Below are 18630 nucleotides of genomic sequence, written 5' to 3'. Positions count from 1 at the left end.
AAATGAATTTACGAATAAGAATTTTGGAATTGTTTTCTATTTTGAAAACAGAAGATCAATCTTGTTTTGTAATGTAGGTATGTGTCTTTGCATTTACTGACAATAGGAGAAATAGGCTTTCATAATGTTTAGTCCCGCTTAAACTACATTTCCGTGGTGTTTTGATTAAAACTGCTTGCAAGATGTCTGATTCTTTGTTGGGTATAGGTTGTAATAGCACTTTATTAGGTGGCTTAATGTCCTGATTGTGTCAGGTCATTAATATTTTAATGCCGCTAAATGCAGCAACTATTCTGGAAATGCCATGCTAGTAAAAGTTAAGGAGAAAAAAAAAAAATAAGGCACCAATTTAGACAAATAATCTGCAAGTTGCACTTTTCATTGTTGTCTGATGCCCTTCTTCGTCTTGTTGGCTCGGAACGTATTACATTTTTCTTATTACTCAGCTGATTGCTGGATATAATTGTACTCCAGATAAGATTGTTCAGAGTATAATTACGCATGTCATTCACATTATGAAATGTTTAGGAAAAAGGATAAGTTATGTTGACATTTATAAACTATTAAAATGATAAATTACCCAGAAACTCTGAAGCTGTGTTTAATTAGAACTAACTTCTGGACTGTTAGCTAGACTGTTGTTTAACTGTAAATGCATAATGAATGTGTTCTTGAGTAGTGTTTTATAATTAAATTTGTAAGGAGATGATTTGTACAAATACACAGTGTGCATTTTTGCGTTCTGCAGTGATATTAATTTCATGGTTAATGAAGTTTGCATTCTTAAACTGGTATTTAACAAGGTCTTATCTGTGTGGATTTTGTTGATGAAATGAAAAATCAGGTTGCTTTCTCATGCCTGTTGGTAGGAAATGGTTCGCATTCTCAGAGATTTCTTGATCACAGCCAAATGTATTCCCTACGAAACTTAGTATGTTAAATCTCACTGGCAGGCTGAATATAAGCTTGGAGCTTGCATGAGACTGCAGGTAGTGTGGTACAGGGATGAGGTTTTAGGATTTAATCAGGAATAATTGAATTTGTTCACACTGTTGCTCAAGATACTGAAGACCTGTTTTTCTACCACTGACCTTGAATCACACATTTTATATATATTTGTTGTCATAACCTTGTACATATGTTGTCATATGTAATGAATGTTGAGGATGAAAATATGCTAAAATGGATTCACATTTCAAATTCCTCATAGCTCACATTCATGGTTTGGATTCATAGTTCCAGGTGTAAGTTAGTTCACAGACATGCTGAGCTAGAGAGTAGGGAAAAGGCATCCCAGGGAAGGTGCTAAACTTGTTTTTTTCTATTGGTCATTATGGTTTTTTCTCTAGATGCCGCTTTTTTTTTTTTTTTAATCGAATGTTTTTGTAATTTGAAATGTTTTGACTTTGGTCATCTTAACTTCTGTCACGTTTCTCTTCTTGTAGTGATTAATATGTATTGGCTCACCTGAGAGAAGAGGAACACACTACTACGTTTCCTTGTTTTACCTGGTCGCAGGGCATTAAATAGAGCTCAGGACGACTTGGGAAGCAGCTGGCCTGTAAGCTGCAAGGTGCTTGGGACATGAAGATTTGTGACAAGAAGTGTATTTGTATACTACTTCTTTTTGAGAGGGCTCTGCATTGCTGTGCTCCACTGACACTGTTGAAAGAGATGGGCCAATGGAAGTAACTAGAAATTGTCAGTGAGAGATGAACTAGAGAGGAGTTCCTGAATTTTTAAGGGTATCAAATATAGGACTGACATAATTTTGGTAACTGGTAAAACTTAAGAAATCATTGTCCTGGGCTTAAATGCTCAGAACTTGGCCAAATACTGTTTTATAGGGTTCATCTTAGGAATTTTGGACAGGCTTGAATGAGTACTTACAGAAACAACCTTTGCTTGCTTTTTGTTGTTCCACTCTAGTTATTTTTTTCTGTTTGCCAAAAATACATATTTTTTTTTTTCCCATGGAAGAAAAATGACTTTAAAATTACAAACAACTATTCAACAAGCTCACAATATGTGTCCTCTGTCTCTAATAATTTTTGAAGAGATTATGTTCTAAAACTTTAATTCCTTTTTAGAATAATTGCTTTTACTTTCTTACTTGTGCTGGAAAAGCTACTACGCAACATCTTCCAGTATGACTTTCTTGTTTTGAGGCAGGTAGTGTGACTAGCAGTGCAATGCATAGGGTTTTAATGCTTTCTTTGCAAGGTAATTGTAATGTTAGAAGATGAAGTAGTCTAACGAGCTTTGAAATCAAATGGGGAGAAAAAAAACTCACCCTCCTCCGTCTGATCTTAAAAACTTGATATTTCTTATGGCAGTATGTTTTTAGTGCTGGCGTTAGGTTTCGGTGTTGTGAAGCTTTTATGAAACTTAAATGTTAAGAAGTGTTAGGCTTTGTCATTAAAAAGAATGCTTGTGCATGTGGAAATTATTACGTGTTCTCATCTTGATTTCAGAAACTTAATTTATGCTGTGAATACCTAGTTATTAGATACATTGTATCGAAGAAGTCTGCATAATTGGTCACTGACTCTCCTTTCATGATATTTGATCAGGTGTGAAGAGAACGTATGAAAGTAGGTTGTGTATCTTTTGTTCTTTTTGAAACAGTTGGTGTTACGGAAAGTGTGTCTTGCAATTCAATGCTTTGATAGTTTCAGCAGCCTAGGAAGAATGAATCTGGTAAGCAAAGCTATTTAGACTTTAAATGAACTCTAAACATAGAGTGTACATATACCTTTGGCCTCCTTGATTTAATATATTCTTTATCATTTTCTACAAAGGGAAACACAGTTTTCCTTTTAGATTCTCTTTGTGTAGATCTGAACTTATGGTTTGGGTTTGCTTTCTGGGTTTAAAACTGCTACAGTTACTGGCTTAATATTTTAATGAATGATGAGTGAGTTTGTAGCTCTGCTTTGGCAGTCCTGCCAGTTCCCAAGAGCTGGTTTAAAACAACTGGCTTGAATGACTGCAAGTTCATTGATATCTGTTGTCATACTAATGACGTTCGGAAACCTTCATGTATTATTGAGTAATCTTGTGAATGCTGTATGTGAAAATGGTGTTGTGAATCATAAATTGCTGCTTAGTGCACATTAATATGGATTGATTCTGTTTGTTTTATACTAAATAATTCATGTTTCCCAAATGGTTCTTATTTTTAATAGCAAAAAAAAAATCCACTTGAACACAACAGGCTGTATTTTTCATCTCTCACTAGGTGTATGTATCGGATGGTAGGAACAGGCTGTCTGTTTTTCTAGCAACCTACCTTTTTCCTGGATCAGAGTATAAAAGCAGTTGCAAGAAGGCTGTGTATTAAACTTCTAAAGCCAGTCTTACAGGCACTTTTAGTAGTGGAGGCTTAGATTTGCTTTGCTTTAACTATCTCTTACCTGTTGAGGAAACAGAGTGGCATATGCTTCTGTCTCTGAAAGTCCTGGGAAACTGATTTATTGTGACCTTTCAAATAGACCACACCTTGACCCAACAGTGCTACGTATACTATAATGCAAATACAACAAATGCCTGTCTCTGAGATCAAATCTTGTCTTATAACTTTCATACTTGGATAAATATTTCCTAAGCTACTTGTGCTGTTTACATTAGACTTCTTAAAGCAGTTACTTGCAACCTTTGTTTTTAGTATTGTTCTAGCATTGACATGTCTTTCAGGAAGTAAAGGGCTGAATATTTTTGTTTACATAATGTGTATTTCATGCATTTTCTGACTTCTGAAGTGTTGCTCTCGCTGAGGAGATAGCAAATAGGTTAGCAAGTGAGAGCGAGAACTTGTGTCTAATTCTTTGTTAGTTTGGCTATTTTAAAAGCAAGCTTTACATTTCGAAAAGGAAAAAAGCTCAATTCCGATGGCTGCATGCTCTACTAAGACACATTTGTTTCCTTTATTGACAGCCAAGTTAATGCTTCTGTCAGAACCACACTGTCATGTGCTACCAGGATGCATGAGATCAGCCTTGGTGAAATTGTCTTAGACTGAGTTGTATGCAACAGGTAATACCACTTATTTGTGTCTCCCCCAGCCAATCTTACAAGCTAAGCATTTGGAAAATTTTTTTGAGCTTAAAATATGTATGTGTTAAGAATAAAAAGCTCACCAACCTCATGTAATGCATTTGGCTGCTCTTCCTGAAGAAGCAACGTTGTCTGTTTTATTTCAAAACTCAGGTAGCAGGGGTTGGTTGATTTGTTTGTTTGTTTTCTGATAATACTTTTTTCTCTCCTCCCCTGCACTGTGAAGGGGAGCTTCACTTTGTGATAGCCATTCCTTAGCTGTCACAAAACCTTTGTAGGGACAAAATTTACAGGTAGGTTTTTAGCTGGGTGTGGAAGCAGGTAGGAAGTAAATGTTTTTAGAGGTAACTTCCAGTAACTTGAACTCTCTAGTGTTTATCCAGCGAGCATTGCTGCGCATTTGATAACTTCTGTGAAATCCAGTGTTAGCACATCATTTTCCGTTGTCTTATGTCATCTGTGTTGAGACAAAAGAGCCCTGGTCATGAGATAGCTGGGCTTGGCTGATGCTCGGCACTAGCGTATTTAACTTTGCAGTAAAACAAAGTCCCTTGTTCTCTGCTCTAACAAGAGTGCCAGTCAGACCCATTTAACTGTCGCAAAGTTTTTGCTGCCTAAAAACTGTAGCCACAACGTTATTCTAACTGTTGCCATTGGAACAAAGAGACTTGGATAAGATCTGCAGTTTTGCAGGTACCACATGGCTGTCCAGACACTGAATCATTAGTCTTATGATGTCCCTGAATAACTAACTAGCTGAGTCGTTAACCTTTGTGTCCAGCGTTTCTATAAAGTTTCTCCCTGGGTGACCATCTTTAATGGACAAGTTCTTAATTACACACGTATCTCTACAGAACCAGTGAGGCCAAGGACACAGTGGAATTAAGAGGTTGGGTACTTGCGTGGCTAATACTGTTCTCTGTCTTACAGAAGTTTTTAAAAATCCTTTTTGCAGGAGAGAAAAGCAGGTGAGCTCATGCACTTCATAGTATGTCAGTCTTTAACATCGACTCGAACAAAATTTTCCTATGAGTGACTTATTCCGTAATTGTCTTCATCGTGAAGAAACCATGGTTCCTGGTATCCTTCTCCAGTACAGCTGTACCACTGGATATAGCTGGAAATCAGTTGTTCCAATCCAGTATAATTTCTCCTTTAGTATAATTAGTGTCCAAGAGCGTTGGCAAGTCTAGGTCATTAAGCAAAAATACAGTGAAGGACTTTGGGGTTCTTGTGTAGGGAGATAAGCAGCAGGCTTTCAAGGTACCCTGTATTTGAGTATCTCAGTTGTCATTAATGGGGCATAGGAAACCAAGGAAGAATTGCAGTTGGGCAAAAATTGAATTACCGAGAACACAGTGCATTTTCTTTTTTGTGTGGAAAAATGAGCCGCAAGCTGGTTCTTCTGGCCTTTTTTGCAGTCACATTTATTACCTCTCTTTAAACACACCCACCCTCCATGTTCCTGTTTTTCTTAAACTATGAATATAGGGAAATGCTGAGCTCTTAGGTGTCACAAAAGCTTTTGGCAGTCAAGTGATACGTGGTTTACACACTGGTATACCTTCTTGTAAGGCATTGTTTTAGCCCATTCTCATTAGGCATGTTGTTTCTTGAAAAGTTAATTTAAAAAAGGAAAATTCTGTTTTGAGGAAATCTGTAATTTCTTATTCCCTCTTTGCTGCTACCAAGAAAATAATGGGGAGGATAAAGTGAAACTGCAAGACAAGCCTCTTAAAAGCTTTGCTTTAGTGGGAAAGGATGGTAAGTTCAAATGTATGATAAAGATCACGGGTAATATAAAATTCACGTATAGTTGTTGTTCCATGGTGGTGTGAATTTTCAGGAATTATTAGTGTGCATGTGCTTATTCAAAACAGTCATGGTTCCCACTGTTGTGGGAAAAGTGTTGATATTAACAAGCAGAACAGTGTTTTTGACAGTCTTCCTAAATAAAACTTTAAAAAATTGAAATCTGGCCTGCATATGTAGTTGATTTGACAAGATTTTTACAGGGTTATAACTTGCAGGATCAAATTATGATGCATATGTTCTCCTGATAACCAAATGTTCTGAAAATAGTTCAGTTGCCTGAGAGTAGCCATATGAAATTCTGCATCTGACTCTGAGTTTGGATGCTAATGCTTGGTTTAACTCTTCAGATGTTGCTCCATACATTATTAGCAAAATAGTGTTCTACTGGAAACTTTAATACTTGTCTTGAATGTTGGAAATGATGTGAATTAATATCAAAGTAACCCCACAGATCACACAAGTCTTGCACTATGAGGGCTGTGTGGGAGGATCTATCTGGTTGCAACACCTTATTCAGGAAGCCCAGTAAAACCAACCTGCTGGAGGAGATTCAACAGTCTCGTGATATAACACTGTATGGAAGCTCAAACTGCAGCACACTTCTCACTGTTAAATTCTGTGCATACGTATATACATGTGTGGGTGACTTTTAGTTAGCCATACTTTGGTAATTGGCTTGAATCTTGTCATATCACAGAAAGATGATTTTTAGACTCACAGATCAATTTTTGTTGAAAGGAACTCCAAATGTCACCTGTTCCCACCTCCTGCTCAGAGCAGGGCCAGTCTATGTTCCCTTGCTCAGAGCATTGTCCAGGTGAATTTTCAAGGTCTGTGAGACTGAGTCACTGCACCCTCTCTGGGAAACATGTTGCAGAGTTTAATTGCTCTCATTAGAAATTTTTTACTTCTATCATGCTGGAATTTCCATGGCTGCAACTTGTGGCTGTTTCCTTGTGCCCGTTGCCTGTGCACCTGCGAGAAGAGTCCGATTCTGTCCTTGCTGAAGCTGCCCACGCGCATGAGCAGGTTTGCATGTGGGGTGTGCAAATGTGACCTTATCCTTGCTAACCTTTCCTCCTTTTGGTTTTCTTCTTCTGTCTGACTAGCTCAGCTGTTGCTTTGCTAGGGTCTGATGACAGAAATGTGTAGGAAGCTTACACAGAATCACAGAATCATCAAGGTTGGAAAAGACCTTGAAGATCATCCAGTCCAACCATTAAACTAACATTAACAGTTCTCAACTCCACCAGATCCCTCAGCGCTATGTCAACATGACTCTTAAACATCTCCAGGGATGGGGACTCCACCACTGCCCTGGGCAGCCCATTCCAGAAACAAAACATGCTTTGTCTGTGACCTATTTTTGAAAAAGTTTTGAGAAGCACTAGAAATACAAGTGAAATTCCCAATTCACTCATCAGAAGAGCAGTGTTATTGTAGTACAGCTGCAGAGGACATCGAACACATTGAATATTCTTTAGCTTATTTTCCTTTTTTTTGAATTTCAAATTGATGAGCTAGAGAAATCTTCTTAAATCTTTACTGGAATCAGAAAGATTCTTACTGTGAACTGCCAGAACATGTGTCTGAGAAATGCAATAATACATGATACATAGAAACATTTCAAACGCTTGAGTTGGGCCAGTTTTGTGCTGCTACAAGAGCAGCCATCTGGAAACTTGGAGTTCTTGAATCCATATTGAAGTTACTTCACATCAGCAAAATACCTCCAGTGGGACTTTTTGAGGAGGTGAAGAAGGGAGAGAAAGAAGGGCTGAATTCCAAGTACAGATTCAAGTGTTGCTTTTCATATTGCCACTTCGGAGAGGCTTTACTTTATTTCTTGTCTCTGTTCTCATATATGGCCTTTATTCTTCCCTATGAGTCCTCAGTTTTGTGGAATACTGATTGCGAAACTCCTATGTTAAAGTAACTGTTAGAAACCCTTCCACAGTACTCTGGCATTAATTATTTCCAGAATTTCAATGAAATGGGAAGACAATTTAATGAACTTGAATTTTGCATTAGCAATACTCTGCCTTATATGCTTATCCATTATCTGTCCATCTGGCAGTGCACATGCTCGTTGGCAGAAATGCTTTTATTTCCTTTCCTGAAAAATTCTGGCATTGAATGTATAAACAAGCAGCACTTCTTTCTTCATTTGTAATTCAGCATGAAATTCTGAACATTATTAGTTAATTAATATTAAATGTGGTGAATTCTTGCTAGTGCGAGAATAACGCTCCGAATTGAAGCATATGGAGTGGTACCACCTCCTCACAGTGAGAAGTTGGCAGATTGAGATCCATCTGTCAGCAGACACATGCACCAGTGCATGTCTCTGAGTTTACGGTGAGGCAATGCAGACTGCCAAGAGAAACTGTGAGTGGGGCTGAGAGCATCTACAATCATGACATATTTTGAGGGAGGGCAAATGGAAGATATTGCTTTCCTCTCCCCGATTTGATAGATGCTTAAAAAATTTACAGAATCTTTATTTGAAAAAATGCTGGCTTTTGGTTGCAAAATTAATTTATTAATAGCAAACATGCTATGGACCCTGAGCTTACCGGTGTGGTTATCTACAGGCTGTTGCTTTTTTGCTCACTTTACTTACTGGGAAGGCCCCAGCTGTCAACAGCCATCCAGAAAATGCACTCCCTTGCTGGGGGAGAAGTTAAATTGCTCTCAACTTCAACCACTCTGATGTGATAGTATATTGTGCTGGGTAGGCAGCATAACCTGGATACTGCATCAGGGGTATGTAGGAAAATACCTGGCAGTATCTGTGTATGTTAGAAATACCTGGTGCTCATGGATAGAGAGCTGCCAGAAACTAGACTGAGAAAACAACCCTGTTTCATATGGATCTACTGGGCTTTCAAATGTACAGGTACATATTCACCAGGTAGCAACTCCTAAAGCATTTAAACAGATTGTCTCATTTCATTTGGGGGGTAGAAGTTTATGGTGTGATCAGCCATTTAATACATTCCTGAAAGAAATCTGTAGAGGCTTTCAAAGTTAACTCTCCTGTGTAATGTTAACTCAAATGAAATGTTATGTTTTCAGAACTGGCCAGAGAAACATGGACCATCTGAAGCCTTTCTCAGTATGGATAAAATCTGAAATGGTGTTAGTTGAATTAGTTTTGAATATGCTCTTTGAAAATGATTTTTTGGTGAATGCTTTAGAGAAAGAAATTAATCCGCAGGCTTATACAACTTCCTCATAATAATAGACAAAAGCCTAAGCTTGGAATTCCTCCCCCCCCCCCCCCCCCCCCCCCGCCCAAAGTATGCAGATCTTACCAGTTTAATTTTTATTTTGTCTGCAGAAAAGCATCTTGCACAAACTCCAGAGTAAGTTGAAACTTCTGCTCCTTGCATTTATTTAGTGATGCTTTGTGGCTTTCTGTTGTTGTGCAAAAGTGACACTAATTAAAGTAATGCATAGTGTGACTGGAGAGGACTTGTCATAAAGAGCAAACTGGTTAACTTAGCTGCATGTTGCTCATTTTTAACAGAAGTTTTATATTTATGGCGTGCTGTTCACAGAGAAAACTGCTGGCAAATGTTGCTATTACAACTTTATCTTTGGTGTAAATGTACAGTCTTTTCCTCTTGTCACTTTTTAATTTCTAATGGTGGTATTATATGGGGTTGAAACACAGTTACTCTCTCTCCTGTGAGAAGCACTGACAGACAGTAAAATGGCAAGTTGTTAGCTTGGTGCTCCCTGCAAATGCTTCCCCTCCACCTTGGAGGTGAATTTTATTTATTTACTTTAAGGTGTTTGGGTAATTAATGCTGTATTGTAGGAGGATGGTTGGCTTTGGGGTAAATTGCCTTACTTGTGAAAAGGTTGTGACTGGTTCATAAACTGAAATGTGTTTTAGAGCCTTGTGAGTGAGGTAAGCATAAGTTATATACAGCATCCTATTCGAAACTTAAATCATCACTAATACCAGGAGAAGCAAGTTAAAATACCTATTGATGTTCTGCCTGACCTATACCTGCTACGGTTTGTGAGTTTTAAGACAGAATCTCTGCAAGCTGAAGGGGAGGAGGGGAATCGGGGCTTAAAAATTACTGTTTTTTTAAAGATAACTTCTGAAATAAGAGCCTAAATAATTATTTTTCAAGACTTATGTTGAAGGAACTGGTGAGTGACACTGAACCTTGAATGGAAGAAGGAAGTGAAACCCATATACTACACTCATCCTTAGTGGAAAGGTTTTCCATTACCCTGTTATCTTTGTTCTGTCTTTGGGATATATAAGGAATTAGTATCTTGCAGCTGTAACAGAAAATAAATCTGTGTTACGGCATCAGGCCAGATCCAGCAGAGGCAAGGCTGCTGCAGCTCCCTGCCCCAGGTCTGACCCGTGGCAGAGCTGAGCATGTGTTCCCAGTAGGGAAAAAGGTTTTCTTGCCCAGAAAGAGTTAGAAATGGAATTTCCTAAGAAGATAGGACAAACTGCATATCAGACAGTACAAGTGTATGGACAATCCACTGTTTACATGTAAGCGACTATTTTTAATCCCCTTATCGCTCTATTTTCCCGCACTTGTTACTCCATGAGTCAGCTAGATCCTTCATCCTTCCCTTTCCCTCCTTTGGTTCCTCCCCTAAACAACCCATAGTAAGTCTTGTGCAATCCCAAAACACTTCCTCTGCATCCCATACCTGTCCTGTACCCTGATGCACTGACCACCTCCCTCCCAACGGTGCTCCAGAGCTGGCTCCCCAGGGTGGGTGTCACCCCTGGCCAGTGGGGCTGAGGCTCTCCTGGGACAGCCACCCCTTCCTCCAAGTCTGTAATTTGTGTTGCCCCATCAGCCTTTGGGCTTCTGCTCCTTCTGGGCTTGTGGGGATGGACCAGGGAGTAGCCGGGGAAGGTGTGATTTGGGCTCCCTCTCCTTTGTGGATATGCAGAGGAGCTTTCTATCAAATACCCAAACAATTTATATTGATAAACTGTATCAAGATTGAAATAGTCAAATTTATCTGTTTTTTTGCCTTTGGATAGTTGGCATTAATTTTAATACTGGAAATTTTTTTTGAGTTTTTAGTATGTTAAAAAGTTATCAACCTTTTTGTGAAGGGATTATCTGACTAAAAAATCTGTCGTGCTTTCCTTTTGCAATTCACTTTGCCCACAAAAGTCTTATTTGTCATCCATAAAATAAATATACTTTGCCAGAGAATGTATTTGCCCTGTTACTAATTTATTTGATTTATTTCTGGTATTACAGATTGGCCCTAATATTGCAAGAATACTTTGCAATTTGACTTTTGGTCTCCAGTGAGCAAAAGAAACGGCTTTTACTAATACCTGCTTTCCTATTGGAAATTAAATTTTCTGGATGGGCGGTCATAAAAGCTAAGGCCAGTGAAATGGTGGTCGGTAATAGATTATTTTTTCATGTGAGGTATATTGGCAGTCAGATCTGTGGGAACTTGAAGGTGATAGAAGCGAGCTAGTTTCTTTAAAAATGTATCCTTAGAGATTGATAAAGTGAAATACAGTTGTGTAGGATCTAATTTATCAAAGAATGTAATGTTTCTGGAAGATTATTTGCTTTTACTTGTAGCTTTGGGATTCACTGATTGTCTTCAATTACTGTTTTTTTTCTTCTTAGTAAAACGCTTCAGAGAACCAAAGCATGAAAGACGTCCCTGGAGGATATGGTATGTTTCTGCATGCTTTATTCTTAAATTTTTTTTCTTGTGTGTTTTAGAAATTGAAGGAATGATTGTTTGCATATGATGATCAAAAAAAGGAAAAAAAGTGATGACAAGAAGTTGGTGACTGACAGTGAGGAACAAGAAAAGTTACCAAAATACATGAGTCAACAAACAGTTAACTTCCTTTGTGTTTCTCTGCTAGTTCTTTCTTACTAACCAGGAATCTGTACGAAGATGTGCATTGAGGCATAAAGCTTCAGGTTGTACTTCTTCCTGCTGATGGAAACTTAGTTGCCCTAAGATGCATCTGTACATCTACAAACTTACATAGGCTTGCAAGAAGCTCTCAGCTGGGCTTAAACAAAATTACATGTTCTGTTGCTATCCTACTATGTATAAGATAAAAACCAGGATGGTAAAAGATATAAATACGTAAGCCATGAAAGAATACAAGTATGAAAAGTATATTTGTTTTTATTACTTTTTAGAAGTTGTTGGGCTGTAGTCATGCCAACATAACCTGTACTAGCTTTGAGACTGGTGTAAATGTTAAACTGTCACTCCAGTTGCTGAAGACTTCAGTGGTTTAAATTCATCTCTCACAATGCTGCTTTTCAAAACTAGTCCTGACCTTTATTTTGTTGAAAAAATAAATGCAAAATCTTTGTGTACCTACAGTCTACCTTAGCCTGAAATTCTGAGAAGTGCAGTGATAGCCCTTGTTTTGGGACTTGAGGATTGTTATTTATAGTATGGTTACTGATTAGATAAGTAACTCACCGGCTTCCTGCCTCATCTCCAACACTCTGCTTTGTATGTCGTGCAATGAACGCAAGAGAATAAAGTTTAAGACAAAGTTGTCAGGGAGAGGAAATGAATTTGGGCATAAAAAGTTGTTTGGATCTTTTTAGACGTGGAAACAACAGGCAAAATGGGTGTTGGTCTGTATAAAGAACACACTCTTGCCTACAGAGTACTTTCGACATGATTCCTATATTGAACATGTAATAAAATATCTTCTGGAATTTTTGGGTTTGTGCAAAGGATGATAAAACAATGATAAGGGCTGGAGTCAATACTGAATCAGTACCTAAGTGTTTTTTTATGTTTTCCCTGTAAGTAGCAAGCTATTTTCTGTCTAATTCTGTCATCTGCTTTGGAGATAATGCTTTCAAGGTTTGTAATTCTTTTACAGTGTGGTCTAAGCTGTTGTACAACAGATAAAACTTAGTGAGACCACTTCATGCTTTCACGTGAAAAATATGTTGGCTTTTTAGCAAAATACTGTAGATAAGGGACTCATTAGCCAGCTACTAAATTGTTCACCAACAAGCACGTGATGAAGATTTTCTTTTTGTCTGAGCCATATACTTGCTAAAAATGCATAAACATAAAAGAACTGAAATATCTAGCGAGGCTGGGATACTCATTGTTTACAGGAGGTTATTAAAGACTTAGCTAGGTTTAGTGAGGATTAGCTCTTTGGATAATGCATATGATACCAAGAAGTTATCCTTAGACTTTAAATTTACAGTGGTAAGGTTTCAAGTCAGTACGACTTGGTTTATTGTAGCAGTATTCAAGAAAAAAAAAAAAGGCAGAATTTAAAATGGAACATTGTTAAATAAGCTAAATACCATGACACTTTATCATTCTGGTGTTCTCCTTTGAAGAGAAAATGAGTAACTGAGATGGAATTTCAGTTAAAATAAATTTGCAATGTCTGACTGTGTTCTGAACAGTTTTGTGTGTCTTAAAAACTGTTTTTACTCTATACAGGTTTTTAGATACTTCCAAGCAAGCCATAGGGATGTTGTTCATCCACTTCGCAAATGTCTATTTATCAGACCTTACAGAAGAAGACCCTTGTTCACTGTGAGTGTTTAATTTCAGAATAATTGGTCTTTATGGAAGTTCTGCAGTTGAGTTTGATGGTGTACATGAACAATGATGCAAAATAGAGCTGAGAAACCAGTTTTCATAGCAAAAGTCAATCACTTTCAAAAACCTGTGGTTAAGCTTAGTTAATCAAGGTTAATCAAGTTGGGAGTTCCGCTCAAAAGTTCATGGATGGCAGGACCTGGGAAAGATTTTTCTGGGCTGTATATAGATATTTTCAGACCAACTCTTACTACTTCTTCTCCAGTTGAGGAATTAGGATGCATATTGTAATATGAGACTGTTTACTGAAGGAGGTGCTAGGGACCAAAAGAAATGAATATAAAGTTGTGTACACTGACCTCTAACTGCATTGTTACCACAGCAAGACTTTCATATAAAGTCAGGTTGCTTTCAGGGATATTTAGCAAAAATCATTAATGCTTGTATTTTCTTCTAAAACCTACATTAGCTACTGCAGTATTATTCTCGTTTTCTTAAAAGCAGGAAATCTTGCTCAGTACCCAGGCAGTTAGTACAAAAATTAATTTTGCAATGTCACGCTTGGAGCAGTGTGACTAAGTAGATAAGCATTTCACTGTAGTATATTAAACCTGAAGATTTTATGACTAAGACCCCGTCAGTCTCTTTACAGGAGCTCCTGAAGCAAATGGTAATTGCTTGGGTTTGTTCTTGATAGGGCTCATGCTCAAAGAAGCTTACATATTCCTGGTAATAGAAGCTGTGAAATTACTTTTAAAAGCCTAATAATTTGCCCTTTAAAACCAATCCAGTTCCTTCAATGGCATCTGCTCACTGTTGTCCTTTGGTAAACAAAGGAGCTACACAGCTCAAGGAATATGCTTGTGTTGCTTCACAAGCCTGTTTTATTTCCCTTATTCCTCCTCAGTTTCTTTTGTGTTCCTGCATGCTATAAATGTGCAAGTAAAACACTGTTTTTCTCTTCCCACCACTAAGATTTTTGGTAGGGAAGATGCATTTATTTTACTGTAAATTTTAAATTAATAAAATAAATAAATTAATAAAATAAATTAAATTAATAAATAAAAACTGTAAATTTTAAATTAGAATTACGACAGTTTCAAGAATACCAGGCATCACTGTAGGATCTTCCTTGCTTACTGGTTTAAGAATTTCCTGATAGATTCAAAAACTGGCAGATGCAAATTGCTTTCATTCCATTTTATATATTAAAGTATATATTCAAATAAGCTAACCAAAGCATGTCTAAAATTGTCAGTGTTTAAAGCTCAATAGTTTATTATGGTATGTTAAAATTAAAAATAAATTTGTACTATGTGCTGAGTTTTCAAAATAAAAAGTTTACTAACATGTGCGTTCTTTTCTACATGTATTAATATTACCTACATAACTTATTTTCAAATACCACTTCTCGTGTAAGTGTAACATGACACAAAACAAGAGGGTGATGTAGAGAACAGTTATTCACTGTCCTAGGGATAACAAAAATTGCAATGTGGAGCTGTATAATTTCTCAGACAAGGGTGCAGGTCCTCCTTGTTAGCAGAAAAAGTAGCATGTAGTATTAAGCAAAGCCACTTGTCCTTTCTTGGGAAAAATATATTAAGTGTGCAAGTGGGTCAAAATTAGTGAGTAAAAGCAATGTTTCTGTCTGATTTTAAATAAGAATAATTTTACTTAGCATATTCAAACGTAGATAGTTTTCTGTTCTTTCCTGCTTTGTAGTTAGTGGGTTATTTTCAGACCAGAACCAGAAAATGTAGTTTTAGAAAACATTGTTGTTCAAAGCTTGGAAAGAACTACAGTTGGAAGTTCCACTTGTTAGTTTGGGAATGTAGTGCTGTAATTCAGGCAGGTGTGTGGTAATATCAAAGCTGATAAAACATCTGTTAAAACATCTTGACAGATGGGTTGTTGTTTGAAGAATTTTAAATAGCAAAAACAAGCAGCACTTTTCTTCTGTAGTGCAGGGTACTCAGCTGGCTGTATGCAATACACCAGGAAGTTTGTATGAACACAGCCTTTAACGCGCTGAATTCTCAGCCAAATGCATTCATCTCATAGTGACAGCAACTTGTTTTGTTGTTTGTGCACAGGTTACATGTGAGCAGGGTTAATGCAGTGCATCGCTGAATGAGCATGTTGCCTACGTGTAGTGAGCCTGACGTGTTTGGGAGTATCAGGCATACTTGGCCTGCACTGTGAGCTGTAATTTGATGTGAAGTAGGTGTTGGCACATCTCTTCTCCCTGCTCCTGATGGCTGCCTTCCTGCTGTAGACTTACAGCAGCCCCTTGTGGCCTTAAAATGACTTGTGTGGACTTGTAATTGCCGAGTTTCCTCTGCCAAACACTAAACCCGGATTTTTCATGTTTGTCAATACGAAGCTCGTTAAAACTCTGATTTGACACACAACTATTAGAAAAGTATTTTTTAGAAAGTTTATGGGTAAATCTTAGCTGAAGCAAGGCATGTCTGCTTCGTTTTTATTTTTGGGATGCTCTTGAATGGGGTTTTGAGGGTCAGAACAGCTCCTCCTTTACTGTTTTGAATGCATGTATTCTGTCTTCACTTTCCACATTGATACTGTTTTGTCCGCATGGATTTGTCTCCACAGCCAGCAGAAGCCCACAGGCCTCTGATTTGCTATTTTTATCCCTGCAGTTCCTATAGACTATGGAGTTTACCTTAAGTATTTGGAATTACCAAATAAGAATCTCTCAGTAACAGGGTTTTACTATGCATCTTATATCTGGCTCTTTCTCAGTTGCTGTTTTCCTCAGCTAAAATTGGTGATAGTAAATAAACGAAGCTGACTTACAAAATGCTCTGAATTTCAGCTGCACCATTTAATGAATCTAAGAATTAATTGGAAACCCACAGTAATCTCTGGTTTCTTGAATTATAGGTAAGATCCCAGCAGCTTCTCTTGAAACAATAAAATTAGTAGTGCAACAGTTGTGTGTCCATTGAGGGGTGGTTTGGGTTGTGTTTTTTTCTGGGAAGGCTTGTTCCTGATTATTTCGAATGTTTATTAGACAAGAACTGAAGTGCAGGAAAGTAAATCTCTTTTCTTTCTAACACTAAGTAGGTTGAAATTTGGCCTAGATAGTGACTGTACTCTGTAGGCATGGTGTTCCACTGCACATTTGTCCTTGTTGAGGCTAGGAGGGGGCTCCCTTGAGCAAGAAAAACTCTAGTTGTGGTGTCCTTCCCCCTCAGAATGAAAGTGGTTTCAATTGGGTTTTTACCTTCAAATTCCTTGAGGTGTATTTAAGATAACTTCTCTTTTTATTCCTTTTCCTTTTATTCCTTTGATTTTATTCGAATACAGGTTTTCCATGCAGAATAAGCTGCACAATGGTAAAAAGAAAATCTGGTTTTAATTTAAAGGAGTAAAATGAATATTGGAGTTTATATAGAGTATGCAGATGCATACACCAGAGTTCACAAAAATAGTAGTTGGAGCTTAACTTTAAGGACAGAAACAAAATACTGAGACTCTTCTAAAACTATTTCAATTTTAGGCTAAGTAATTACGGAGGTGCGTAAATTATTATTCTCAATACTGTGACTTCTCAACATTTATACACATCTCTTACCAATCGTGGTGTTAAAATACACTGAACTTGTAGAAAATGGACCCTTGCTCCTTGTCTTCTTTTACATTTTTCCTTTCAGGTACCTTATCAACTTCTTGTTAGATGCTACGTTAGGAATGCTGTTGATCTACATTGGTATACGTGCAGTCAGCAGCATTGTGGAATGGCAGCAGTGGGAGTCCCTTCGCTTTGGTGAATACGGTAAATGTTTCTGTTCTTGCACTGAAATGATTTTCAGGATAGAATCTCAAAGTATTTCAGCTGGTCGTTAACTCATCTTAAAATCATACAATTATTATAGTAGTAATTTTAATGTTTCACTTGTCATGAGGGTTCTTTTAAGTTTTGTATCTCAGCATGCACCTTCTGTGTTAGCTCCGCAATTCTCTAAGCATTTAGTGAGTTTGGGACAATTGCTTGACTATTTTTTTTTTTTTTAGAATTGATTGAAGAAATTATAATATTTGCTAATCTCATGGAAAAAATAATGGTATGATAAACTTACTCTGAAATCCTTTTAAATAAATGATAGCTGGTAGGTCATTTCCTGTTAAAGCTTTCACTGAACTACATGCTGTTGTGTGAAGATATGGGCTGAGTTCTGCCAGCCCTCTCTAAAGTAAACAACCACATACCTTCAGTGAAGAGAAGGGTGAGATGGCCTGTGTTTGTCCTCAAGTAATGATCACTCAAACCCTGCATGTAGGGCTTGTGTCACTGATGAAAAATGCATACATCTTTAGTACAGGCTAAGGGATAGACTAGTGAAATCACTTTCCCGTGAAGTTTTGGGGTTTATCTTCCATTATGTTAGCCACAGAAGTTCACTGATCTGCAGAAATTGTGGATTTGCAGGTGCAGTTGAGTATCATGCGTACTCAACATCGACAATTAATTCTGCTCAACCTGTTATTTTCAGATTGCTTAGTCTGGCTGGTTGGGAATGGAAGTCCTGTATAGGTGCTAAAATTCACATTGGAAGCTTCTTGAGATAGGAATGGGGGGAGAGGTTGCCTTAAGAGAGCTATGGCTCTTCAACACAGAGGAAAACAAACAAACAAAAAAAGCCCATGGTTTGGGGAAAAAAAAAGTTTAAATAATGTTTGCATAACAAAGTAAAAGCTTTCACAGCAGTTTCATAATTATCATTGGTAGTTTGTTGGTTTGGTAGATTTCTTTGTTTTTGATGATTTTAAGTGGCTGACAGAATTAAGAAGAAATAAATAAAGGCCTTGCCAAGTTGCAGTACTTTAAAAGCTTGGGAAGTTTACAATTAAATCAAATAACAGTAATTGCTATTAGCTTTAAAGTCAGACATTTAAAATAGAGATGATGACAAGCTTCTATCTTAGGAAAAATAACTGCCTGTACCATTAGGGCGCTTTTTGTTAGATTTGTGTAGATTTAAAGTGTGTCTTTTAGGGTACGGTTTATGACCATTTCAGCTGTTTAAATCAGCACTGCCACAACCCTGTTTATCTGCTTTTTCCCACATGGCACAGTGCAGTATTTCCACTCTTTTCCTTGGAGTGGTGCATATCTGACTCTTCAGGGAACTGATTCGGAGAGCTAAACCATCA

General features: G+C 37.5%; 1 protein-coding gene across 2 annotated transcripts in view; it reads left to right on the top strand.

Moving 5' to 3' along the window:
- The window catches only part of STIMATE (STIM activating enhancer), a 37926-nt gene that overhangs the window by 7655 nt on the left and 11641 nt on the right, over nucleotides 1-18630 (top strand). For both annotated transcript variants that reach the window (XM_074836422.1, XM_074836421.1), the window contains exons 2-4: nucleotides 11523-11571; nucleotides 13348-13443; nucleotides 17130-17251. In XM_074836422.1, coding sequence (XP_074692523.1) covers nucleotides 11523-11571; nucleotides 13348-13443; nucleotides 17130-17251 — 267 coding nt within the window. The remainder of the gene's footprint in view (nucleotides 1-11522; nucleotides 11572-13347; nucleotides 13444-17129; nucleotides 17252-18630) is intronic.

This window comes from Strix aluco, chromosome 11 (assembly GCF_031877795.1).
Source record: "Strix aluco isolate bStrAlu1 chromosome 11, bStrAlu1.hap1, whole genome shotgun sequence".
Taxonomy (NCBI): domain Eukaryota; kingdom Metazoa; phylum Chordata; class Aves; order Strigiformes; family Strigidae; genus Strix; species Strix aluco.
Note: the sequence above shows the minus strand (reverse complement) of the source record. Positions and strands in the feature narration are given on the sequence as shown.